Source organism: Zea mays, chromosome 9, assembly GCF_902167145.1.
Source record: "Zea mays cultivar B73 chromosome 9, Zm-B73-REFERENCE-NAM-5.0, whole genome shotgun sequence".
Taxonomy (NCBI): Eukaryota; Viridiplantae; Streptophyta; class Magnoliopsida; order Poales; family Poaceae; genus Zea; species Zea mays.
Genome location: NC_050104.1, coordinates 104796576 through 104823515, shown reverse-complemented (window position 1 = coordinate 104823515; position 26940 = coordinate 104796576). Strand labels below are relative to the sequence as shown.

At 43.8% G+C, this 26940-nt stretch overlaps 1 protein-coding gene, 1 long non-coding RNA gene and 1 pseudogene across 2 annotated transcripts in view; 2 read left to right on the top strand and 1 right to left on the bottom strand.

Annotated features, from left to right (window-relative positions):
* The window catches only part of LOC103638780 (sec1 family domain-containing protein MIP3), a 31314-nt gene extending 22562 nt beyond the window's left edge, over positions 1-8752 (bottom strand). Inside the window, exons 1-3 of the mRNA XM_020544675.2 lie at positions 8609-8752; positions 7536-8044; positions 7151-7434 (exon numbers count right to left, since the gene is read on the bottom strand). Of these exons, the coding sequence (XP_020400264.2) occupies positions 7151-7434; positions 7536-7793 (542 nt within the window). The 5' untranslated portion in view covers positions 7794-8044; positions 8609-8752. The remainder of the gene's footprint in view (positions 1-7150; positions 7435-7535; positions 8045-8608) is intronic.
* A 6824-nt stretch (positions 8753-15576) lies between these two features.
* On the top strand, positions 15577-16011 carry LOC103640131 (protein TIFY 11b-like; annotated as a pseudogene).
* Positions 16012-17948: 1937 nt separating this feature from the next.
* LOC109942320 (uncharacterized) lies at positions 17949-20764 on the top strand. The gene is made up of 6 exons (XR_002265043.2): positions 17949-18041; positions 18329-18418; positions 19187-19392; positions 20155-20233; positions 20343-20388; positions 20490-20764. It is a non-coding gene; the product is annotated as an uncharacterized lncRNA (long non-coding RNA).
* Positions 20765-26940: the final 6176 nt, after the last annotated feature.

Genomic DNA, 26940 nt, shown 5'->3' with positions numbered 1-26940 from the left:
ATCGGTGTGGTGAAAGGGCAACTAGCACTTGGCACTAAACTTGGCACTGATAAAACTATGTGATGCACCAGAATCAAAAAGAACAATAGCAGGATAATTTAAAACTGTAAAGATACCAGTCATGACGGGTGCTCCGTCTGGAATATCAGCCATGGTGGTGAAGTTTAGCCTGCCCTGCCTCACTTGCACCTTCTGTCTCTTGCCTTGATTCTGATTAACATTCTGCCCCTGCCTCTGCTGGTTCCTGGGGCAATTCTTGGCATAGTGTCCGGTGTTGCCACACGTGAAACACCTGTTGTCATTTGCCTGGCGGTACTGCTGCTACTGCTGATTGTTCCTCTGAGCTGGAAACTGGGCGCGGTTGGGTGCCTGCTGCTGCTGCTGTGGTCGGATCACCCATCGCCCTTGCTGCTGCTGCTGGGGTCCCCTGTTCTGTGTGTCGAACACAATCCTGAAGCGCTGTGGCTGAGCTGAAGGCCCTGCCACAGGGGTCTTCCTCTTCTTTTCTGCCTGTTGAGCTGTAATGCGGTCCTCCTGGGAGATAGCCATGTTGACCAACTCATTGTAGTTGTTGGCCCTGACGGTGTTGAGACGGTCACGGAGCTTAGTGCTGAGCCCCCTCCTGAACCTGTCTCTCTTCTTCTCATCCGTATCTGCGTGATATCCAGCATACTAGCACAAGTCATTAAAAGCCTGGGCATACTGCAACACTGTCCTGTTGCCCTGAGTGAGTGCCAGAAACTCGTTGAGCTTTCGGTCCATAATCCCGCCTGGTATGTGATGTCCCCGGAAAGCTGCCTTGAACTCTCTCCACTCCACCTCTCGGTCCTCTAGCTGCATAGCAAGAAAATGGTCCCACCAAGTCCTTGCGGGTCCGCGAAGCTGCTGGGTGGCGAACCTGACTTTAGTGACCTCGGAACAAGCTCCATGGAGTAGCGGGAATTTGGATTCCACTACTCGCAACCACACATCTGCATCAAGTGGGTCCTCTGCCCTTGTGAACAATGGTGGCTGGGTGCTGAGGAACTCCTGGTAGGTCGCTGCCACTGGGTGACGCTGATGGTCTCCACCACCATAATACTGAGGTGGTGGCTGACGCTGAGCCAGCTGTCTCAAGATCTCATTCTGCTGAGCCATTAGCTCCTGCAGAGTGGGAGGCGGTGGCGGCGGTGGAGGAACGCGCTCATTCTGGCCACGACGCTGCCTCCCGGCCATCTGAAAAACCACACATATACTTAACACCACATCTCTGAGTTCAAGGTTTAATTATGGCAAAAAGAGTCAAAAGCAAAATGATAGATTCCAACTTAAACAAAAAGGATTTAAAGGCATAAATTTTTCCTTCCAAATTTAAAACTGACAACATCCATCAGCCATGCTTCCAAAAGAGTTTAGCACGATTACATCAAGGGTCCTAAAAAGACTCAACTCTATCTAGCCTAGTACCCCAAGGGTGCAAAAGCTAAGCTAGCTGCGAGGAGTCCTACCATCACCGACGTCTAACTCTATCCCGGACACCTAGTGAGCGAACGAGGCAACACTCGACTCGGGGGAAGGTGGTCTCCCTGAGCCAGCAGTGTCCAAACTAGAGGCAGGCTCATCTCCCCCCTCGATGTCGACGTCCTCGTTGGCCTCAATATCCTGGATCTCCTGGTGATGCATATCCAAGTGCTCGTTAGCCTCAGCAAGCTGCTGTTGAGTGTTAATGAGCTGATCCTCGAGAACCTCGATGGTGTTCTCCCTGGTGCCCACTAATTCCTCCAACTCTTGGATATCAGTGGATAGCTGCTCCACCTGCAAGTCCTTTTCCACCATTTCAGTGGACAAATCAACCACGAGCTCCTCTCTGTTATCCAGGGTGATCTTTGTGGCCTCCAACAATGCCATCAGATGGGACATCGCCTCACCGCGCATCACTTGCAGACGGTACAGAGCATTCATGCACCGTACGGTCAAGTGCGCAGTTTGTCCTGGGTAGATGGCCCAGATATCCTTGGCATGCTCCACCCGATCCTTCCACATTGGGTCGTCCTCCTTCTCCGCGGGGAACAAGCCAATGGGGTGGGTAGACAGCTCCAAAGGATGGAACCCGCAGAAAGTGGTCAACCCGTGCAGAGCAATCGCCTCTATCGTGTCCTCAGCCCGGTATCCATAAGACTCGGAGTCCAATGAGCTCCAGCCTGGCTGCAGGGGATGAGGCTCCAAGGTCATCCTCACCCTACAGCGGGGCACTCGGTGCTTCTCGAACTGCTGCACCGCGTACTGAGGGGGTGTCGTGTATCCGCCCCCCTGAAGTACCTCCCACAAAATGCGGGGAAAGCCCTCTCGTGCAAGCCCGTCAGTGTGGGACAGTGCATTTCCATCGTCTGAGGATCCGTGGGAAGTCATCTGTGTACGGTTAAGCATAAGTAAAAGAAAAAGAATTATAAAAAGAACAAGCAAAATAAAACTCAGCTTGTCTCCAATAAAAAAATGGTATTAGGATACTTAGTTGGTCATCATTTTGTTTTTAAGTCTTTACTCAATTATCCATTTGTTTAGTTTAAGAATGCATGCATGCTCGTCCTAAACGACCTCACCAATATAAAGGGGATAGGGAAGAACTCCCATTCCTTAAGGTGGCCTATAGGGCCTAATTACGTAGCCACCTAGCTACCCTTCCATCACCCTAAGGCTTCATGTCCTAGGTCTATCCTGCTCGTCCTACTATCTATCCAACACTGTTTCTATCAAATTTTACTTCGGAAAAGGATGGTATTTATATTTTATTGATTCCTCTGTGGTGGTACAAGCTCCGATACCAGCTGTGGCGGAACTGCCCGAATTATTCCAACTTAAGTGCCTGAGCCCTGCCTTAGAGGCTAGACCACACTTAAATGGGAATAATCCGTCAATCCCTCGGATCTAGTCCGACACGGCCACTGACAGGATCAAGTACCACAATCTCACTCGAAGGTGAGTCACAGAGCAAATACAATAAAGCATAAAACCATACATGAAGGAGTATTAAATTATTACATCACCATCGGAGTTTTGCAAAAGTAGTCATCATTGTTCGAAGTGCAGCGGAATAAAACTAACGGTAAATAAATAGAGAGATGGGGAAGCCTGTCCCATCACTCCTCATGCTCCTCCTCAGCCGAGGTAGGGTCCCACTCGACAGTCCAACCCGGTGTCAAGATGGACGGCCAAGTCACTCCAGCAACCATGTCTTCCAGAGATCCTGTAAAATTATGCCACAAGCAAGGCTGAGTATACTAATACTCAGCTAGACTTACCCGGTGTGAGGAGTCTATTCCTCTACCTCTAGACATGCAGCTGTTTGGCTATGGGGTTTGGTTGCCAAAAGCACTAGCTGAATTTCTAAATCAAGTTTTTAACTTTGTCAAATTAAGTGTGACTCTCTTAAGGCTAAAGATGTACTATCTATTCATACATAGTAGCAAACATTTTTAGCAATCAACATCTTGTATCATCTCATCACAATTCCACTTGTTACTCAATGTAGCAGCATGGATCAAGCAGTCTCATTAGCTGCGAGAAGCAGACGATTCGAATCGAGTTTTTAAACCTTGCAAGGTAAACCTAAACACACGACATGTAGGGGCACTCCGTCCCCACACACATCAACCGTCCCCATCGATTCCCTGGCAACAGAAAGGGGCTCACCGCCTTGGCGTACAATGCCTCACTGACCCCGACTGCCGTCGTGCAGTGACCGCACTTGTACCCACCATAACCGGAATGGGAGACCACGTCTCAGGTCGCGTGAGGAGGGCAATCTGCGGGCAGGTTCACTCAGGTACTAGGCTTACCGATTTACCATATTTCTCGGTATGTGGTTAGTACGTTCAAACGCTTGACACACGGTACCACACCTTAATCCTTATTCCAATTTTTATCCCGTGGACAACCAATCCCCATGGATTGTTGTCCACCAACCAACATCATTATGATAAGAAAGTGGATACAACCAATTTCCTGACCTCGCGCGAGTGCTAGAAAAATCACTCGTCTTCTACCGAGATCCTAATTAATAAAGCAGCTACTCGACCTAGCATACTAGTATTCATCTCAACAGGATTCCTGAGATCATGCAACTAGGGTTTCAAACAATTCCTACACCTAAGTGCACAATCAATCCTACAATCATTAAGTGAAGTAAAATAGCATAAATAACAGGTTATGCATAAACCGGGGCTTGCCTTCCAAAGCAGTGGCAGGCAGGTCCTCTGGTGCAGGCTCTGGTGCTGGATCTGGGGCTACCTCCTGAGCAGCTCCTTGCTCCGGCACGAGGACGTACTCTCCGTCAGCAAGGTTACAGTCTATTGAATGCAATGAACATGTATGTCCAGATTATGCAGGATTTAATAACATTATGCTAAAAAGAAAACTAAGTTAAGGAGTAACTTAGGGTTTCTTGGTCATGCGGGGCTTCTAGTGGGGTATGCTTATCACTTTTAGGCTTAGGTTTTTGTTGAGGATAATCATAGGGAATTTGTATTGCTTTTGTATACTTAAGTGGACAAGTTATAAAGAGTTTTTAGGATGGCACTAATTTCCTGTTATTCACTTTTCTTTTTCTTTATTTTCTACTTATGGTTTCTAGGGTAGGTTTGAACTACGACCGTGGTTTACTATTTTCCAAAAATTCCATAAAAATTACAGTGGGTTGCCATTTGCTATTCTAGCCTGTTTTAAGAATTTGAGGCTTTACATGTAAAGGCTTTGCTTTAGACAAAAATAACAAGAGTTGTGTAAAATGGGCCACTTTACACTACATCTCCTAATTAGGGGTGGGTTCTGTCCTAAAGGTTATTTTTGCTGGCGTCTAATAGCAATAATAGGCTTCTGTGCCAAAAAGCACAGAAGGCTAAGGGATGGTCATTTAGTTATGATTTTCTAAAGTTAAATGTCAAAAGGCACTTTCTACTACATTGCTATTTGAAAAATGTCAAACAACAGATTTCATATTTTTCCTAAGTTCTTATTAACAAAACATTAGTTATCCCAAGGGTTGGGGTGTTTTCACCTTGGGGTTATTTTTGTAGGGTTTTTTCTAAGTTTTCCTTGTTTTATTAAAATAAAAGGTATCCTACTTATTTTATACTAAACTAGGGTATGATAGATTTTTCCAGTGAACTACATTAAATAAGTACCCTAACAAAAATAGGGGTGCCCTCTGGTTCATTATTTAAATCACATTTTCTATTTTTCTTAACCTTAAGCATATTGTAAAATAAGTGGTAAAAACTAACTTAATGGGGTGGACAGAGAGGTTTAGTATTTTTAATTAGGTCAGTAGGTGGACATAAACTTCTCCAAATTTTTCTAACCCTAGCCAAATAGTACAACTATTTTTCTTTCTATTATTGAGCTTTTGGCCAAAACTATAATTAAATCAGAACCTTAAGGTTTTCAATAGTACATAGGGGTTTTATATTTTTCTTAAGTAGGTTACATTATTTAGAGTCTGACAAAATTGGTTTGACCAAATTTGGATGAACTAAACAGAAGTTATGGATTTTCAAAGTTTCTGTTCAAATTTAAAATCAGGTTTAATAAGGTTTTCTGAAAAAGCAGTTTACACCGAGGTCCCCAGGGTCTTTCCTAATTAATCTTCACAGTTCTACCCTTGCGCCACTATTCCCCTGTGTGACTGACAATGCGCAAAACCCCCTGACTTTCTCTTCCTCTCACCCGCGGTCCCTCCCAGGTGTAAACAGTATCACAGAGAAGAAAGGGGCGGCGCTGCTTACCGGCGACGAGAGAAGTCCTGCGAGGGGTAGGGTTAGCTCGGGGAGGTTCTGGCGGTCACAACGACGTACGGCTCGCCGGCGGGGATGGCCGGAATCGCTCGGTCCACGCGCGCAGGCGGGTGTGCCGGCCAAACCACGGCGACCTAGTCCAATCCAACGGCACGGTGAGCTTCCTAGGGGGATGTAGAGGCTATCTGTGCATTGAATCGGAAAATGGCTCAGTGATTTACCCGGTCCACGTGCGCCGGCGGGGGAATAAACTCCGGCGAGCACGGTTTCGCTATTCCGGTGACGCGGGTCCTCGGTTCAAGCTTGAGTAAGCTTCACGGTCTCACCAGGAAGCTATCTGAAGGCTTGGATCGAACGGAGGAGGACGGGAAAGGGGCTGGCCACGGTGGTTGCTCTCGGGCGGCTCTGGCGGGTCGCGGGGAGGTCGCCGGAGCTAAGGGCGGGCTCGAGGAAGTCAGGCGTGGTACGGAGGAGGCAACGGGGAAGGCAGCCGAGCACTGGGACGGGCTTTATAGCCGTGGCGTGGGCGTGGTCACGGGCGGCCGCGGGCGCGCGGGGGTTCGCGCACGGGCGTGCTCTGAGCGCGCCCCCGGGTGTCAGCCCGCGTCGAACACGTGGGAGCTCGCTTCTGCCATGGTTCAACTGCAGATTTGAGCACCATAGCGTGCGTATCTTGGCAAAGTCACTGTGTACGGTCTCTTCCCTGCTCCATATCCTACCTTTTTGCTGTGAGTTTCAAGTCAAGATATGGTCGGGGTAGGGAGATAGAGGGGTGAGAAGTTGGCTATGTCAGCTAGGTCCAAGCCGAGACAAAAATGGTGCCAAGTCGTGTCAAACGCCCTAGGGTAGGTGTCACCTCTTTCCAGGGCATTCTAGGGTTAATTTGGCGCCACTTTGTCAATTGGGTCGAAGTGTTTTGAATTTTGGATTAAGGTGAACATGTGGGATCTTTGTTCAAAGGTTAGTTTTTAGACTTAGGCAAATTCTGAATTTCCTCTTGTGCTCAACCTTTGGTGAACTTTATGGGGCTTTTCTGAAATCTTTTTGGGGTTACTTTCTTACTATCATTTGTAGGTTATGAAGTATATTACAACTTCTATATTTGGCCCAAGCCATGATCATAGGGTTTACATGGCCTTTTGATCCTACTTACATTTAGGGTTCCTATTGCCCAAGAGGGGTTTGTTTTAGGGTTTTGGGAAAAATCTCCCCTTAGAGGTGCATGACAAGCTAGGGCATGATATCCAAGATGGGTAGCACTTGCTTAGGACCTTGAATTCCAAGTTTGATGTACTTTGCCCAAACCAATCCACATGTGATAATAGGTTAAAAGGGGTAGTCCTGGGTGGACACCCTGAGTAACACCTGGGGTGTTACATGGGGAACGTTTAATGGTGCCTTGAGAATGCTTACTTGGAGTTTGTGGATTTTTCGCTGCAGAATTGGATCGCATATTTTCCTTGTGTGGCAACAAGGATAGCATCCTATCAAGAAATGAGTCACCATGGAAGCAAGGAGTTAGGAGATCAACTATATGATCTACGATCAGTAGACCAGCAGATCTCTTATTGCGACCAACATCATATAGACTTGACATATCCATCATCAGCTTTCCAATGACCTTTGATGTATCACCAAGTGAAAATATATCAAGCTTTAGGTCCATCTGCACACATTTTACAATGAAGAATTGAGATCAACAAAGTGTATGACTTTAAAGAACAGATAAAAGTCACAAGAGAATAATCTCGATGTGTAAATCATTACCTTATTGGCCAAATGGTACGGAAACTGGGCAGTCAATGTCACTCCTGGTGGTACCTCGTCACTATCAAAAGGTTTACCAGTAGATATGGAGGGTAAACCAGAGCCAAGGGAATCCTCATGATGATTCGACAGGCTTGAGTCAGCAATTATGCCTTCAGAGGGCAAAACAAAAACCCTTGAGGAAATAGGAGAGAAAATCATCGGAAAGTGACGCACAGCTACAAACAGTCTTCTCCCTCTTGCTTCTACCTGGCCCATTTCGTCATCAAAAAATCCCTTTTCGTTGGGCTGGATTCAGAATTAGAGCCATAATGCACCCCAGAACCCCACTTAGAATAATTATCAACGTCAGAGGTAAAATCACTCGCCTCTTTATGAATGTTTTCTTTATGTCTGTCTAAATTCTCAGACTTCTTAAGAAGCTCATCAAGGTCCTGAATAAGTAAGGTTTCATATTCCCGAAACGCATTTGGCCCGAGTGGAGAATCAACATATGTTGAGTGTCCAATCTGCATTAAATTTCCCAAATGATTCAAGGTCCTTGCAAAAAAAGAAGGCAGTATATCGATATAGTTTCAAGCACACTTTCAAAAACAAGATGAATAGCGATAGTACGATAAACAGTTATGTAGCATTTTTCTCAGTGATGCTGAAGTTATCGTGGATTACAAAGAAACCATATTCCTCAAGCATATAGTAAACAATGAATAAGGTATTGTCATACATGGCCTGTTTGGTTGGTGGTGCCTAACCTTACTATACCTAATCTTAGGCAAACAGAAAGTGTGGCGAATCCGCTAGGAACATGCAACTATGCAAGTTGCTGCAAGACTATAACTGAGAAGATAAAATGATCAAACAGTTCAGATACAAGAAGTGCCGTCTACAGAATCTATTTGAATCTGACAAGAATATTTCTGCTTTTCAAAAGAGAAGTAAGCAAAAAATTCGTAAATTCATCCAAATATACTATAGGGAAATATGTATGACAAGACATAAATTTTATGGTAGAATTCAGGCAATTCAAAATCAATCTAGACTACACACATCATACTCTTGCAGGGATTAAGCACCTCTGAAATAGCTGTTAGTACAGTACAATGTGAAACGGTTCCATGGTTGCTCAGGCATCGCAAAATATACCGATGTGCATCACTGAGAAGGCGTGATATCAGTACTATGATCTTCCTTGGTGGATTAAAAAAACTTGATTGCCAGTCAGCTGCCTGCAATACACAAGGTAAAACAGGTGATCAGGTAAAGAGCAAAGCATGGCCATGTACCTTATTTCATTTTTTATCGCAGCAAAATCACAGAAAGCCTGGTTATCATTATGCATAAAAGTGGAAAATGAATTTGCAGGCAAAATTCAACCGGAAAGGTATTAAACTTGGGGCTTATCATGCATCAGAAGTACCGATGCAAACAAATATGTGGATTAAGGACAACATGCAGCAGACAAAATGAAGTTAAAGAAAACAAACATTACAAAACAGCAAGAACAACCTAAGGTAGGGAGGCGACCAAGCGAGATTAGCGCGCAAGTGAGATCGAGGATCAACTAACTGGGGCTGTGCTTGCTTACTTGTGCTCCTCCTTCGTCCAGGGGATGCCCTTCTTGCGCTCGTGGTCTGGCCCGCGCTCGCGCTTGCCGCCGCCAACCACGTGGCAGGAGCGCTTAAAGCCCGTCCCGCCGGCGTCGCCGTCCCACTCGAACGTGAACCCGGCGGCCCACTGCGACGCGCCACCGCCGCAGCCGCCGTAGCGGGGAAGGGCACGAAGCCGGCCTCGATGGAGCCGACAGCGACCTCCAGGTCGTCGTAGTGCGCCGTGACGTCGGCCACCGTCCTCCCGGGCAGCACCGCGGCCACGCGCTCCCACCGGTCCGCCGCGCGGAGATGGACGAGCAGCATCCCGGCGCCCAGAACGAGCGGCTCGCCGGCCTCCGAGTCCGAGCGACCTGCGAGGCACGGGCCATACGAGGAAAGCGGTTACACTCGGCGAGATGTGCGCGCGGCGAGAGAGCTCACCGGGGTCGGACGGATCTCTTGGCCGCCGGGACTGCGGTGGGGTGGGGGAAGAGGGTTCGCCGACGAACGGAGCGGGGCGCGGGGTGCTGCTACGGCGACGTTGAGGATGAGGAGGAGGAAGAAGAGCCGGCGGCGGGAGAGGGGGGCGCTGGATCCGCGGGCAGTCCGCCGCGCGGAGATGGACGAGCAGCATCCCGGCGCCCAGCACGAGCGGCTCGCCGGCCTCCGAGTCCAAGCGACCTGCGAGGCACGGGCCATACGAGGAAAGCGGTTACACTCGGCGAGGTGTGCGCGCGGCGAGAGAGCTCACCGGGGTCGGCCGGATCTCTTGGCTGGGACTGCGGTGGGGCGGGGGAAGAGGGTTCGCCGACGAATGGAGCCGGGCGCGAGGTGCTGCTACGGCGACGTCGAGGATGAGGATGAGGAGCCAGGGGGGCGTGCGCGGGTTTCGCGGCGTGGGCTGCTGAGGGCGGGGGCAGTCTACACTATGCTCTTAATAGTTGTAGAGATGACGTGTAGGTCCCACCTACTAGTTCTTCTTCAACCCACGCCAACTTCTTTCTCTGTCCAGCCGGCGCCTGCAAGCTTGGGCGCTGCCTCGCCAGCTACACCGCGCCTCTCACCGCCGTGTCGGCCGTGCACACCACCCCACGACCGTTGCCCTCCCTCCATTAACGCACTCACCCACTGTTTTTTTATTATCCACGACGGTTTCTGCAGTGCTAATCAAGCCATCGTTAATGGAGATTGAATGTGGCAGTTTCTGGTAGACGATTTCAGTGCAGCAATTGACATCAATGGAGTTAAATTCGGCTCTAAATCTTCCCCCTCCCCATCTCCTATAAAGCCTGCAGCGACACCCTTCTTCTTCCCAGCTCGCCCTTGCTGCTCTCTTCCTCACGTGCGCCCCTGCTCACTGCTGCCGCTGCTGCTCGCCGAGTACTTTCCCGGTGTGCTACGCCATCGCCCTTTGGCCGCCAGAGCTGTTCGTCGACTGTCGCCAGAACCCGGTGCCCCGACGACCTCCCTATTGGTGCTCGATTTCGCCCTCTCAGTCGTCAGTCCACCAGCCGTGCCCTCACCCAGCGCAAGTTACAGCAAGGTAGAAGAAGACTTCACTTCTGCAGTTTAGCTTCTGATGGCTACTACTAAATATGCGCTAGTCCCTCCGATGATTTTTTTGATTAGAGTTTAAGTGCTTTATAGTACAAATAAATTAGCTATTTTATGTTTAGTTACATATTTTGTGATCAATTAATGTTTACACTATTTTTCACATGTTCGTAATTTGAATTTGAGTTATAAATACTTAAACACAGTTTTGCTAAAACAAGAAACTAAAATAAACGTCGCACTTATGTTTCTATCACCAAAAATATAAGATAATCAGTTATTTAGTTAGATATCTTTGTTCATAAAATATTATTTAGTTTCATGTTAAGTTCTATATTTATACTCCATTGCTTGATATTCTAAAAATGTAAAATAATAACTAGTGGTCAAGCCTACTAGCAGTTTAATAATCCCTTTTATGAACTATTGGTCATAAGTCTTCAAAATAATATTATAGCGTCCTAATGTAGTTTTTCCAATGAATAGTAAAGGAAAAAATATAACCCACATCCTTTCTAGTAGAAATACAATAATAAATTGATTAATTTTCTAGATTCTATAAAGTTTAAATTAGCGCCATATTAACGTATTTTTAAATGAATCCATATATAGTATATGCTACCATAGTCAATTTGCTATATAGATTCCTCTAGTGAATTCTCGAAACTAAATGATTAGTATTTTACCTCGCAGCAAATGAGATGGACGTCGATATAAGTAGACTTATATTATAGTTACAAATCAGGTTCTATTTCAGACGATTTTCTTTCATAAGTGTGATTTGTATGGTGTATGTTTATTTGTGTAATGGTGTATGTTTATGTAATGGTGTATGTTTATGGGTGTATGTTTTCTTTTTGTATGGCGACGTGTGACGTTATTAGAAGCTGATTGTGTGGTAGAGGATCCGATTTTGTTTGAGGACGACCCGCAGGACTCTTTTGAGCAAGGCAAGTGGATTCTCTCTCTGCATATTCTTTTTGTACCCACTCATTGCATATAATAATGTTTACTTTTTGATATACTGCATAATTTGATGGGTTTACCTAACTAAGGATTTCCTAGATTTACCAACTGTATTCCTTGTTTACCCTGGGAAATTATTAAGCTTTGCAAATTTGTGCTACCGCTCAACTTAATGATTTTAATGTCACTCATTAATTGGTATTAATGTTCCAAAATTGAAATTGGCAATTATGACATTAACCCGATGGTTAAAACGACATTATTTCAAATTAATTGGAACATGAAGTGACCACCCAGGATAACAGTGCAACCACGAGCGCTATCATGGCTCTGGCTTTGGTAATTAGCTTTATATGCTTAGTGCCTGACAACCTTACCTGAAATATGGGCAAGAGGGGGAGCGGTAGGTGCTGGCAGCCCACGTTAACATGTGGACGTATTCTTGTCTAAGGTACCTCACCCAGGGGCCACCACCATCGTTTTTAGAAATCTTAGCGGGTTGCTTCGTATTAAGTGTATTTTGTGAAAGCCTCACAATGGATCCCTAGCCATTCACCTCGGCAGTGTTTAAGGGTCCGATCAACCCGGGCTAGATGGGATACATGGCTTGTGGGTAAAGTTGTACCACCTCTGCAGAGTATAAAACTGATATATCAGCCGTGCTCCCGGTTATGAGCGACCTGGACTCCTCACATGATAATTGAACTTGAAGATGGAATTAAATTGAGATCCGATGATCTGCCAATGGTTTGCTTAAGTGGTTTCACTTAAGTGTTTTTGTTATATTCATACTCCTTTGTTTAAATGGGACATTTTGGATTCACACTGATTAGTAAGACAGGTGTTGTTAATAAAATGTTGACCAACTAAAATGCCTACTGCTCAACCTTAGCCTCACCTTGTTATACCTGCATTAATTTTTCCCCTACTTGCTGAGCCCCGACAATAAGTGAGTTCACCCTTGCTAATATTTTGATCAGAGGGTGATGCTGGAAACTTTGATGGAGATTTTGACGACGAGGAATTCTAAGTCTAACGATGCGCCGGTCATCTTCCTGTGGGAGATTGCCCCTGTTATTTAAATTCTGCTTTACTTTGATGTGATACTTGTTAAAGATACAATGTTTCAGATGATGTAATAAAGTATTCTACTCTCTTTATGCCTTTATTGCATTGTCTTTTGATATATTACACTTGTGACGTCAACATATGTGTGAAAATGGATCCTGGCACACATATGCTATGCGCTCGGTTCTACCCCCTGGAACCGGGTGTGACAGAAGTGGTATCAAAGCTATGCTGACCCTAGGTCGTTAGACTAGTTAGAATTGGAAAGCCTAGTTAGTCTGTCAAAACTTGAGTTATTTTCCTCCATAAAAAAACTTATTTTATCTCAAAACTCAACTCCTTTATATTCAACTCTTCTAGTCTAATTTTCTCTCATCTATCGGAAGGTTGCTATCAGAAGAACTGCTTACAAAAGTATCGCCTATGTTGCTCAAGATCGGCCAGCACCCTCTACCCCACCTTTGGATGATGAAGAAGAAACGTTTTTCTCTGCCTTATCCTCATTCTTTTTGGAAGGCTTTGTTATGGAACCCCTGAGTCTATCACCATACTCCTTTAGGTTGATAGGATAGTTTATTGAAATAAGCTAGACGAAGTAGACGATAAAAAGTGTTATACTATAATAATAAAACAAAGTGATGGTGATGTTTGATATGTTTGAGTTGGATTTTTTGTTTGAGTGCAATGGTCTGATGGCCATAAGAGCATTAAAAAAACATAAACTTAAGAAATTCCCCTCTAGAATCTTTTCTACTCCCCACTTCTCTAAGAATTTCAATCCCTAATTAATCAGATGGTGAACGCACGTCAAGGACCCAACAACAACCGGAACCAGCGTGGTCAACAAATGCCACCACCACCACCACCGAATCCTAACATGGAGCAGTTCATCGCCGCCCAGATGCAGATTCTGCAAGGAATCACTGCGGCTGTTCAACAAATTCAGTAGAACCAGCTGAATCAACAGCATCAGCAGCAACAACAGAATGCACCCCGGCTAGAGAAACACCGGGATTTTATGAGTCATCACCCGCCAACATTCTCCCATCCAGTTGATCCTTTAGATGCCGATGAATGGCTCAAGGTTATCGGAAAGAAGTTGGACACCACCCAGTGCAACGACCGGGAGAAGGTCTTGTACGCCTCTGGAAGACTCGAGGGAGCCACGTCCGACTGGTGGGATGCCTTCACAGCGGCACATCCCAACGCGGATACTATAACCTGGCAGGAGTTCCAAGCGAACTTTCGCGCTCACCACATTCCCTCGGGAATCAGGAAGTTGAAGAAGAAAGAATTCCTTTTCCTTACTCAAGGGAATATGTCTGTTAGTGAGTATCGTGATCGCTTTACTCAGCTTTAACGCTACGCGCCGGAAGAAGTGGACACGAATGAGAAGCGCCAAGAGCGTTTCCTGGAAGGATTGATTGGACCTCTGAATTACCAACTTCAGAGTCATACTTTTCCCAATTTCCAGACACTGCTGAACAAGGCAATTGGCCTTGAAAGTAAAAGAAAGGAGCTATCTGACCACAAAAGAAAATTTCAAGGTCAGTCTAGCAGGAACACCCGTCCGAACAACGCTCAAGGTTCTCAGTACCGCTCTGGAAATCAGGGTGGAAACAATTATCAAGTGCAACGCTCTGGACAACAAGGCCAGAGAAATAATCAGAGTCAGAACCAACCAAGGAGCAACTCTCAGACCAACCAAAGGTCTGGTGGGAGTTCACAGAACCGTCAAGGTGGCGCCAGTAACACGCAGGCCAGAAGCAACACACCAGTCCAACCCAATGGTTGTTTCAAGTCCGGTGAGCTAGGCCACTATGCTAACAAATGCCCAAGGCGCAACCGGCAGACACCCTAGAAAAGCAACACTCAGAGGAATGACTAGAACACCCCCGCTCGTGGATCTGCACAGAACAAAACTCCGCAGAACCTGAGTAGAGGAAGGGTCGATCACGTCACTGCAGAATCATTGCCTGAGGATGCCGACATAGTGTATGGTATGTTCCTTGTTAACTCCATACCTGCATCAGTTTTATTTGACTCTAGAGCATCGCATTCATTTATAACTGAGTCATTTGTGGAAAAACACAATATACCTAAGTATCCTCTTAAGAAGATGTTACATATTAGTTCACCGGGAGGTGACATGAAGGCCACACACTCATGCCCCCATGTTAATCTCAAGATTCAAGGAATAGATTTTCCAGTCAACCCAGTGGTCCTAGGATCCAACGGTATTGATGTGATTCTTGGATGCAACTGGTTGAAAAGTTGTGATAGAGTGATACAGTGTGCCAATGGAACAATTATGTTGACAAGTCCTCAAGGTGAAAGAATCCAAGTTAACATAGACAAGCCAACAGATGAAAAAGGGAAAACAGTGATCAATCACTTGGAAGAAAAACCTTTGGAAAATATCAAAGTAGTGTGCAAATACACATACGTATTTCCGGAGGAATTACCAGGTATGCCACCTGACCGTGATATAGAGTTTTCTATTGAATTATTACCCGAAACCGCACCTATCTCGAAAAGACCTTATAGAATGGATGTCAAGGATTTAGTAGAACTGAAGAAACAAATCTGTACTACTTATTAAGTAAGCAATAGTAGTCTACCTTTTTACGTTCTGTCGTTCTACCTCTTCTGGTTCTGCATTCCCTCAATCTGCACTGTCGATCCCAAAGCCCCGTTTTCGTACGTCGTCCGTCAGCCGTCTCGCGTGCGTCGCCTCCCGTACGCCATCCCCCTTCCGCACTCGCAACATGGCTCCCTCTGCCCCTCCCGTTCGCAGTTCTCCTCCCAACACGCACGCTAGCAACCGCTCCCTCCCTAAACCTCCACCTCCGGGCACCCCGGCCACCACGACCCTAAGCCTGATGCCCGGAGCGGACGTCGGCGCCGACGAGTAGTAGCAGTCGGCCGCCGCGAGGGCCGAGGAGATGCCCGGGCCCGCCCCCGTCGCGGCGCCGCCACTCACCATCTTCTATGGTGGCATGGTGGTGGTGTTCGAGGACTTCCCGGTGGAGAAGGCAGCCGAGGTCATGCGCCTCGCGGGTGGTGACGACCTGCCCATCGCCTGAAAGGCGTCGCTGCAGCGGTTCCTGGCCAAGCGCAAGGACCGGCTCATCGAGCCCTACGCCCGCCCGTCGTCCCCCACGGAGGAGCCGGAGAAGAAGACGGTCAAGACAGACTCGGCCTTGGCCTCCTGGCTTGGGCTCGGCAGCACGGAAGCCGACCGCCTCACCATCATGTTGTTCTGCCATCGACTGGTTCTGCGGTTCTGCCCACCCTGACAGGTGGGCCCCATCTTCGAGCGTCTATCTCCTGCTGCAGCTCGCCCACAGAACCGCTCCCGCCGCCCACTCCCAAGATTTTCGCCGTGCTCGCTACCTAGTCTGCCCCGCCGTCTTCCCCCAGATCGTGCGAGACCTGGGTCCACCCAATCGCCGCTCGCCCGCTCCTCCCCCACAACCTCCAAGCCCAGGTAACCTCCGCCTCACGCTCTCCAGCTCCACCCCATCCACTGCCCCGTCATTGCCGACGGTGCCGCCAGATGCCACAAGGAAGGGGGAGGGATGCGGATGGGGACGATCTACGTCGTCGCGGCACTGGCGCTCGACGTGGCTAGCGACGTGGTGGTGGACTGCAAGGACAACCTCATCACCGCAAAAGGGTCACCTCTGGCACTTCGACATCGACATCGCCTCGAGTGAGGGCTGACGGGCACGTTCTCCTCCATCGACCCCGTCCATATCTTGTAGGCCATCGAAGTCGACGCCAAAGCGGGGAAGATGAGCATGAGGGCACTCTTCATTCTCCTAAATCTCACCGCACCTCACACTGCGCCAGCCATAGTGGAGAGGGCGGGATCAGTTCCGTAGACAGCTCCCATGTCTTCGAAGTCCCAGATCTGGTGGGTCACACATTTGGGCCATGAGAGGCAGAGATTTATTGTGGCCAGGTTGTCTTCCATTCCCATCCCACCCTTTCTCGTGCTTGCTGCTCCCTCTCCTATGGCTGCTACGCTCTCCACACTCCTCGAATGGTGCCCGTCTGGGACTGATTGATGATGTGATGTTGGTTGACCTGAGTCCTGTGTCGCATGGGCAGTACGCGGCTATGGGCCTGGTGGTGTGCGCCGCCTTGGGGAGCGGCTGGACGACGGGGTCGGGAATGGAGGGGCCACCGACGGCGAGCAGAGTCGGCGGGACAGGCAGACGGGAGGTGTTGACACTACCTTGGTCCCTCTTCACAAAATCACCACAGTGGCACATGCGGGTGGTGTTGACACTACCTTGGTCCCTCTTGACGAAATCACCACGGTGGCACATGCGGGTGGCCTTCGCCTGCAGCGTGTGCGGGTAGCGTACGACCAGGGCCATCAATCCTCATGCCTACACCAATGAGACTGTGTTTGTTCAGGTAAGATTGTAAGAACATTGTGATTAGTGTATCCATTGCATTATCCTTCTACTTCCTTTAGGTATATGTATTGAGATGCCACCGTTATGCTTGTGTGTTCGTTTTTCTAAGTTGCAGCATCCATAATTTGTTATTACTCCATTATAGCATACTATTACAATCTTACCTGAACAAACACAGTTCCATCGGTGTAGGCATGATGATTTATGGCCCTGGTCAAGTTAAGGTGATCCTTGTACTGCCTTTAAACCGCTATGCTTCTGTCTTTGTTTTTCTAAGTTGCAGCATCATTAATTTGTTATTACTCCTTTATAGCATACAATTTAGGTAGGCTTCTGGATGTTGGGAAGAAATGACCAATTCAGTCAATGATTAGTATAGTATCACTATGGGCTACGTGTTCTCCCTCAAAATCAGAGAGCAGTACAATTCAAATATGAAGGGCTTGGCTTGATAGTTGGTACTTAATATCATGACAAAAGAGAAGTCACGTTGCTATATTCTGTTGCATTTCTTCTGAATATTGAAATACATTACTAACACCATAGATAATTAGTACAATTTCACCATGGGCTATATGTTCTTCCACAAAATTGGGTATATGCACGGTTCGAATTTTAAAAACATGTTGGGTATTCTAGATATGAGAATCTCTTGATACTTTATACTTGATACCATGAGAAGGGAGACATCATGCTGTAATAACTAACGCAATTCTTCTGAATATTTGAAAAAATGACTAGCACACATTGCTGGTCATCTTGTTTCTTCTTCATGCTTCATACTCTGTGCTGAGATATGTAGAAAATACTGAGTGATTTGCCTTGTATTCATGTATTGTCTCCTAGGGTGTTCAGAAGCACGAAGAGGTCAGTAAAGTCAAGGATGACAGTGTTCTCAGGTGTGTTTCTTACGCTTACTGTACAATTGATTACTAGATGGACCTTATGCCACCTAATATGCTAATTTGAGTTGTTATTGTTTCTAAAGATTTTGCGTGTGTAGGTATCAGTTGAAACTTCTCATTTTACTAAATATAAGTGGAAAATTTTACACATGTAGGTGTCAGTTGATACTCGTCTACCTTGCATAAGTTGGGAGCACTTCATCATCCAATTAAACTAGGTCAACTCATGCTTTGATATGTAATGTTTCTTACTAATCACTTCATCTTTGACTTATTTTTAGGTTTTTTTTCATGGATCTTTAACCATCTAAAGAAGAGGTAGGCCTTGACATCCGGCATCGTCCCCTCCAGATCTCATTTGCCCGCCCCAGGTGAGCATCCATGGCTCGTTCATCGATGTGCTCGTTTCGATTCTATTCATTTGTGTTTGGGAATACCATAATTTAAGTTGTTATTACATAATAGTCATGTGATTTGCCATTATTTAAAAAAACAGTTCTAGCACTTTGTCATTACCAGTTAGTTATAGCACTACTTTAGTCTGTGGAAACATAGCCTTTGGCGCAAATGACAGAATCGATGTGTTCTCTAGACTATATTTGTTATCTTATTCATTTTCCTTTGTGGGATAATACTTTTGTCAATATAAGAGCTATGCATGAGCTTGTCGCTGCTCAACAATGTAATTTATAGGGTCTTATTACTGAAGTAGCAATCATCAGTACATCTATGGATGAAGTTCAACTCTGATCTATATATCAGTTGAACTGTCTTCGTCTCCTGCTTGATCAGAACACAAGCAACCAAAAATCAATACTTGAGATCCTTTTTCCTCCGAGTTATTACCTATTAGCAAGTAGCAGCTAGCATCACCTACAAAGTCAATGTAGAGATGCCAAAAATACATCATTTTCCTCTTGCACGCCTACTGCCATTAGAAGGCACAATTTAGTGCAAGCATGTAGGATGTCATGTTTAATTCCCAGCAGCAGTTGGCCACGTGCTCCTAGCCGCACGCTGCCGCCGCTCTCTGCTTGGAGCTCTCCTCTCCCGACCATAGCTACACCACACGACTGTGAGCTCGTGAAGGTGAGCTCCAATTTCCCGTCGTAATTCACAAGATTTTAATTTCGTAGCAGTCAATCAAGAGGCATCGAGTTCTGTTTGATGAGGAGGGGAAGATAGTGGTAAGGAGGATAGACAACTCGATGAGTAGGCAGGTGACTTTTTCCAAGAGGCGGAACAGACTGCTGAAGAAGATGAAGGAGCTCTCTATCCTCTGTGATGCGAAGATTGGCCTCATCGTCTCCAACACCAGCATGCTCTACGAGTTCTCCAACACCAAGTACAATTCATTTTCCTTACCCGCATAATATGCAGATGCTGAATCTCAGAAAAAAAGTATTTATTCAATCTTTTAATTTAAATCAATATTCCTATATATAAATCACTATAGTAAGTTAATAGACCAAACATGAAACGACTGCACTAACCAAGGGAAACTGGCCTCACCAATATCCTCACTACTGTAAATACTAGATTTAATTGCTTAGCTTAAATTACTGACTTCATCATCGCTATCCCTACCACGATCTATGGTAACTTCATACACTAATCGTAGTGATGTTGGTCGACTATAACCAGAGAAGAAAGAAGAAATTTAGCATATGACCTTTCATCCCAGTATATCTCTTTACACATAACAAAGCCAACTAACTATTAGTTATAGTACATTCAAACACCCCCTATGATCCTTTTTGTGAGAGCTTGAACTATAGGATTGAGACAAAATTTGGAATATACTGTACATCCATACTATGAGCCTTTTTGTGAGAGCTTGAACTTTAGGATTCAGACAACTTGGAATTTACAGGGTAAAAGTAAAACGAAATGTTCCAGTCATGTTATTGGTCTAAAAATGGGAACAGGAATACATGATCCACATTCTTTGCAGTTATATTTCTCGTATATGTCAGTTAAGTAAAGGATCATTTGAATAGTATACTGTTCGGTAGGACAACTCATACCTCGACATTTTGCTCTCACTAAACCCTGCAGATTGTACTATATTTAGTGAACCTTAGACCATAGTTTGTTACGCTTGCAGGGATTCGATGAGTACATGAACTTGGTCCTCGATGATGCTGAGGAAATCAACGTCAAGAAAAACACTAGGAAGACACTGGGTTAGTAAAACATGCATCCATGGAAAATTGCCCCCCACCCCTCTGACATGAATCAATATCATGATTTCTTTGCTATGCTCTCAATGTTTGGTTGTCAAATGGTTTGCAGGCCGAATACTCCTCAAAGGTGACAACATAACTTTGATGATGAACAGGTGAGTGAACAAATCATATCTTTGTATTCTGGCTAACTATGATGAACCTTGTAATTTCTAGCGAGTAGGCTTCTAAAATCTCTCACTTTGAACTTTTGCAGTGGCAAGTGAAGGTTCTTATGGCAGGAACGATGTTTGGTGCTCGCGTTGAGTATTTCTGGCACGTTGTACTCCATCCATTCAGACTTACATGTATCATGTCATTGTGGATTAGTGAGGGAGTTGTACCTGCTGTTATGTTGTGGCGATGAGCTGGTCACTTGTGTGTGCCATATTGGCATCTTATGTTCAGCTTGACCTAAAGTTTTGCTCTGCCCTCTACTCTCCGCGCTAACTTGGCGGGATCAGATCAACATGAGATGTGCTGAATTATCAATGCCGCTTGGTTCAAGGCGAGCGACCCTGTCAATGCCTTTTGGCATAAAGATGTTTCTTAATGGATGACCGAACCTATCTGCGATGCAAAGCAACTGAAGTCTTTAGTAACTTCATACACTTCATGCGAACATGCAGGACATACCGACTGACCTTTGAAAGTACTAAAGAACTGATAGCTACAAGATCTATGGCATTTGACATTAACATCCTAGAGAGGCAGACCTGCAAAAGTCTAACCACATATGGACCAAGACGTTAGCGCAACATGAGGGAAACTCTGAAACATCATGATTTTGTTATTGGTGATTCTTTATATGTCACTGCAACTATTTCCTAATCCATCATATATGCATTTAATATGTCAATGGCATATGGACTACAGACCCGCATGACTAACATTTAAGGAAATTTCTAAATTCCTCGCCACATAAGAGAAATTAGCTCATGTTTATCCAAGCAAAAAAAGAGAACACATCCAAGTGTATAAAGAACAACTTCCTCAATTTTTAGATATGAATATAATTGGTTCGTAATGATTTTTTTGTTTGTTGTTGGTCTGCCGTGTGATGCATCCAGTATCACAACAACTTCATTAACAAAGTGTCGGGTATTCTGTCCATTCATAAAAGAATATCTGCATTTTATTCAACATTGGTGTGCAGTTTGTCATCTTTTGTTTTCTGTTTGTTCTTTGACCCTTTTCACACTTAGGGACTTTGTAGACTCTGAAATTTATTTTTTCTGCACACACTCCAGAAAATGTTTTTGTGTGTTTCTCATTTTCATTTGGTTAAGTACATTTATGTTTCTCTAATCTAAAATGGAACTATGAGGCGGCATGTGGAACTACAAATTCAAGTGTTGGTAATTAAATACTAGCAGATAGAAGAACACTAGGAGTCTGGTATAGAGTCCAAGTCATTGACGAAAAAGGAACTATTTACTAATAGTTGTGAAACTTCATACAATGGATAGTGTGTCTGTAACTTAGACAATCTGGAGCAATTAGGTACTTTGTAGACTCTGAAATTTAGTTACTACGGTATACAGAAACACTCTGAAATTTCTTTTTCTGCACATAATATGTTTATCCAGAAATTGTTTTTTATGTGTTTCCGTGTTGGTGTGCTTCTTTGAAGGTAATGAAACAAAATGGCCGATGGACTTGTTAGCAACCTAATTGTTTCCTCCTGTGTCCTGCCTTCAACTAGAGTTCATCTACATCATCAGCAGGAATGACCAAATATAGTGATATAGCATTGCAAACCTTCATAGAGTTATAAAAACATATGTTTGCCACTTACAATTTCAACATTTATTTTTGCTAACTTGTTTGCCTAAATTCTAATGTTTGACGCTAGTACTATATAGATCAGGTTGCAGAATAAGGCTTGAAGCATAATTTGTGGGAGCATGGTTGGTTTTACTTATATTGAATAAACTGTTAGTGGCTTCCATACTATATATTATGCATCTTTTAAATGTTGGATTTGAGTAGCACAATCATAACATTGATGGTAAGAGATCTCTTGGTGTTGATTGAAATGACCAGTCATTATTGTCTGCGTAATTGATTATGTTTGCATTATTTTCATAGCCACACCAGAACCCTTTAATTCTTCATGCTTTTACGGATCTGTTTTGTTCATATGTCCGAGTGAATCTTCTTTTCTCTAGCAAGGTAACTATGATCTTAATCTTCATTATATTTGAAATATATTGCTACTCTAAATAGTCATTTTCTCTCTTTTACCAAAATAATGTCCTGCTTGAGCTTCTGTTTGCAGATGCCAAGAAAGATAATCATCTAGATTTACAACATCCTGCACGACCGTAATGCTAAAGGGTAGCTATGGTGGTGGCTTTTAGCACCATTATGGGTGCTACTTTAGAGAATAAAAATCTTAGCAGTGATTCAGGTGAAGGAGGCAATAAGGTTGTCGGTTCTGCAGGAGAGTCATCAAAGTAGCACCCAAAAATGGGAAGGAGCCCATTCACTGGCACAACAAGTGTGACATCACTATCTTTGCTCATCTAAAGCTTGTATTTTATTCATGATCAAGTTTATAGACATAAACACATTCGAGTGTGGGAGTTGACTGTTGGTGGATATAACAGTGGGTTTTATACTGCATTCTATTGATCTATTCTATAAACATGAATAATAGATGAAGGCAAATGGTTGCCCTTTTTATTTATTTTACCTTATGTATGCCATGTGTCCACACAAGTGAGCCTATAGTTATCTGAGATAAAATATGGCTGATATATATTCACAATGAGCAGATATTTTTCACACAGTAATCTGTCCAATGAACTTATTGCTCTTTCTAGGTGGTTTAAAGCTATTGCCATGGAACTACTTTCTGTTCTAGAACGGGTAAATATTTCATGCAGAACTTCATCTCTTTTGTTTACTTCCCTACTATTATTAAGAGGGGAGGAAGATGAAGTGGTGAGTGTATATACGTAATTTGTTGAGTCCTTCAAAGGTGTTAGCTCATCTAGGGCTAAGTTAGCAATTAGGTTATGTGATCGACCCCCAATGTAAAGCTGAAGACCAACTCAGAAGGTTAGTGACATGGGTTTCATTTTTGCATACTTTTTCATTCGGCAATAGTAGGTGGAAAATCCAAAGATGAGGGGTCTGTCATGTAACATTTCTATCATTTTCACATATGCAGCGGAGTCGTAAAACTGTAGCAATTTCTTATACATCAAACAATCATCTGCTATGTTTGCATGTTATCTTTATACTTTCCATGTACTCTGTGCAGATTCACTGCAAGATGGTTGAGATTATGGTCAATCAGGCTTCAACATGTGACCTGAAAGAACTCGTTTCAAAGTTCATTTCATAAACTTATCTAGAATATTTATAATTAGATGGTTGCATAACACGGATTGGTTGTAATGTAGTGGTGAAACAGTTAGATTAAAATAACAAAATTTATGTATGACTAGAATCATAAATGAATTATAAAATCTTTTTTATAATAATATAACACACATTTGTATATAAGTTATTGTGGTATTATACGTTCCCGTTGCAACGCACGGGCACTCACCTAGTAGAAGAATTACTAGAAAAAGGTTTCATTCGCCCAAGTTCATCCCCTTGGGGATCCCCAGTTCTATTTGTGAACAAGAAGGATGATTCGAGGAGAATGTGCATTGATTATAGAAGTTTGAACGAAGTAACCATCAAGAATAAATACCCATTACCTCGGATTGAAGATTTGTTTGACCAGATGAAGGGAGCTAAGATATTCTCGAAGATAGATCTGAGATCGGGATATCATCAATTAAAAATTCGAGCAGAAGATGTACCCAAGAAAGACTTCATGACAAGATATGGATTATATGAGTTTTTGGTCATGTCGTTTGGACTGACTAATGCACCAGCATACTTCATGAACTTGATGAATAAAGTATTCATAGAATATCTGGATCAGTTTGTGGTCGTATTCATTGACGACATACTGATATATTCTCCGAATGAAGAAACACATGAAGATCATCTAAGGCTAGTCATACAAAAGCTTCGTGACAACCAACTGTACGCAAAGTTCTTGAAGTGTGATTTTTGTCTTAAGGAAGTTGCTTTCTTAGGGCATATCGTTACCGATGGTGGAATTAAAGTGGACCCAGGAAAGATAAGTGAGATACTAGATTGGAAGCAACCAAAGGATGCGTCCAAGATCAGAAGTTTTCTTGGATTGGCAGAATACTATAGAAGATTTATTGAAGATTTTTCCAAGTTAGTGAAACCTCTTACCTCACTACTAGAGAAAGGTAAAGAGTTCAAATGGGATGAAGCTTGCCAGAATTGTTTTGAAGAACTCAAGAAAAGGTTAACTACTGCACCAATATTGGTAATGCTAGACATCCACAAGGGATTTGATGTGTATTGCGATGCATCACACCTTGGACTTGGATGTGTGCTAATGCAAGAAGGAAAAGTGATAGCTTATGCCTCAAGACAGTTGAGGAAACATGAGAAGAATTATCCTACGCATGATTTGGAACTAACTGCCGTAGTGCATGCTTTGAAAATTTGGAGGCACTATATGATTGGAAACAAGTGCAAAATCTTCACGGATCACAAAACCTTGAAATATATATTCACTCAGAAGGAACTCAATCTAAGACAGAGAAGATGGCTTGAGTTGATTAAGGACTATGATTTATAAATACAATACCACCCCGGAAAAGCAAATGTAGTGGCTGATGCTTTGAGCCGTAAGGGTCAATTGAACAACATCACTACTCATTTGATGTCACAAGAATTGTGCTGGGAAATGGAACAACTCAACCTTGGTATGCTCAATAATGTAGAAGCAACGGTTATGGAAGTTGAATCTACTTTGGAAGAAGAGATTCGTAAAGGACAAGAGTCTGATGAGAAAATCAAAGAAATTAAGACGCAAATTAGTTTGGGAAAAGCCCCAGATTTCACGGAAGATGATCAAGGCACAGTATGGTTTAAGAAGAGAATCTGTGTACCCGAAATCGAACACCTGCGCCAACTTATTTTGAGAGAAGCTCATGATTCAACTTACTCTATTCACCCTGGTAGTACAAAGATGTACCAGGATCTAAAGGAAAAGTATTGGTGGTATGGTTTGAAAAGAGATGTGGCTACTCAAGTTGCATTATGTGACGTGTGTCAGCGAGTAAAAGTCGAACACCAAAGACCAGCAGGGTTACTACAACCTCTCAAGGTACCGGAATGGAAATGGGAAGAAATCGGTATGGATTTCATAGTTGGACTACCCCGTACTCGGGATGGCTATGATTCAATATGGGTCATAGTAGACAGGTTGACTAAAGTGGCACACTTTATACCTGTGAAGACAACTTACTCAGGAGCCTAGTTAGCAGAGTTATATATGTCGAGGATTGTTTGTCTGCATGGAGTACCGAAGAAGATCGTATCAGATCGAGGAACCCAGTTTACCTCGCGCTTTTGGAAAAGACTACATGAGTCCATGGATACCAAGCTAAATTTTAGTTCAGCTTATCATCCGCAAACGGATGGGCAAACGGAAAGAACAAACCAAGTGTTGGAAGATATGCTAAGAGCTTGCGCTCTAAAGCATGGTAGAAGCTGGGATAAGAGTTTGCCTTATGCAGAATTTAATTTTCATATAACAATAGTTATCAAGCAAGTCTAAAAATGGCACCATTTGAAGCACTTTATGGACGAAAGTGTAGAACACCGCTTTATTGGAATCAGACTGGAGAAAGTCAGGTATTTGGTCTAGAAATTCTCCAAGAAGCGGAAAAGCAAGTGCAGATTATCAGAGAAAACTTGAAGACAACACAGTCAAGACAGAAAAGCTATGCTGATAATAGAAGAAGGGAGTTGATGTTCGAAGTAGGAGACTTTGTCTACCTTAAAGTTTCACCGATGAGAGGAATGAAAAGGTTTAAAGTTAAGGGAAAATTACCTCCTCGCTATATTGGCCCATTCAAGATTTTGGAAAGAAAAGGTGAAGTAGCATACCAGTTAGAGCTACCCAATAGTTTATCGGATGTGCATGACGTATTTCACGTATCACAACTCAAGAAGTGCTTAAGAGTACCAGAAGAACAGTTACCCATGAAAGAACTGAACGTCAATGAGGATTTGACTTATTCGGAGTACCCTGTCAGAATTCTGGAAACATCTCGCAGAATTACACGGAGTAAAGTCATTAACATGTGCAAGGTTCAGTGGAGTCATCATTCGGAAGATGAGGCCACTTGGGAAAGAGAAGATGAACTTAGAGCAGAATTTCCCCAGTTATTCTCGGAAGTTTCTTAATCTCGAGGACGAGATTCTTTTTAAGAGGGGTAGGTTTGTAACACTATAAAAACCATCAACTAAAAATATTGCATTTAGTTATTTATGATAAATAGGGTATTAAATTTTCATTTAAAGTGTTTGATGCATTCATACCGAACAATAAATTTTGGGTTGGTTTGAATTTTAAATCCAATTCTTGGATTTAATTGTGGGAGAGTGATCTCGTTTTATAAAACAATAATGAATTGTTAAAATATTATTTCTAAATTTATAATAATTTTTGTAATATTTAAATTTTAATATATTTAGTTATATATTTATGAATAACTTACGTTAAAAAAAGGGAAAACCAATTTTGGAATTAAAAAAACGAAGAAAAAAAG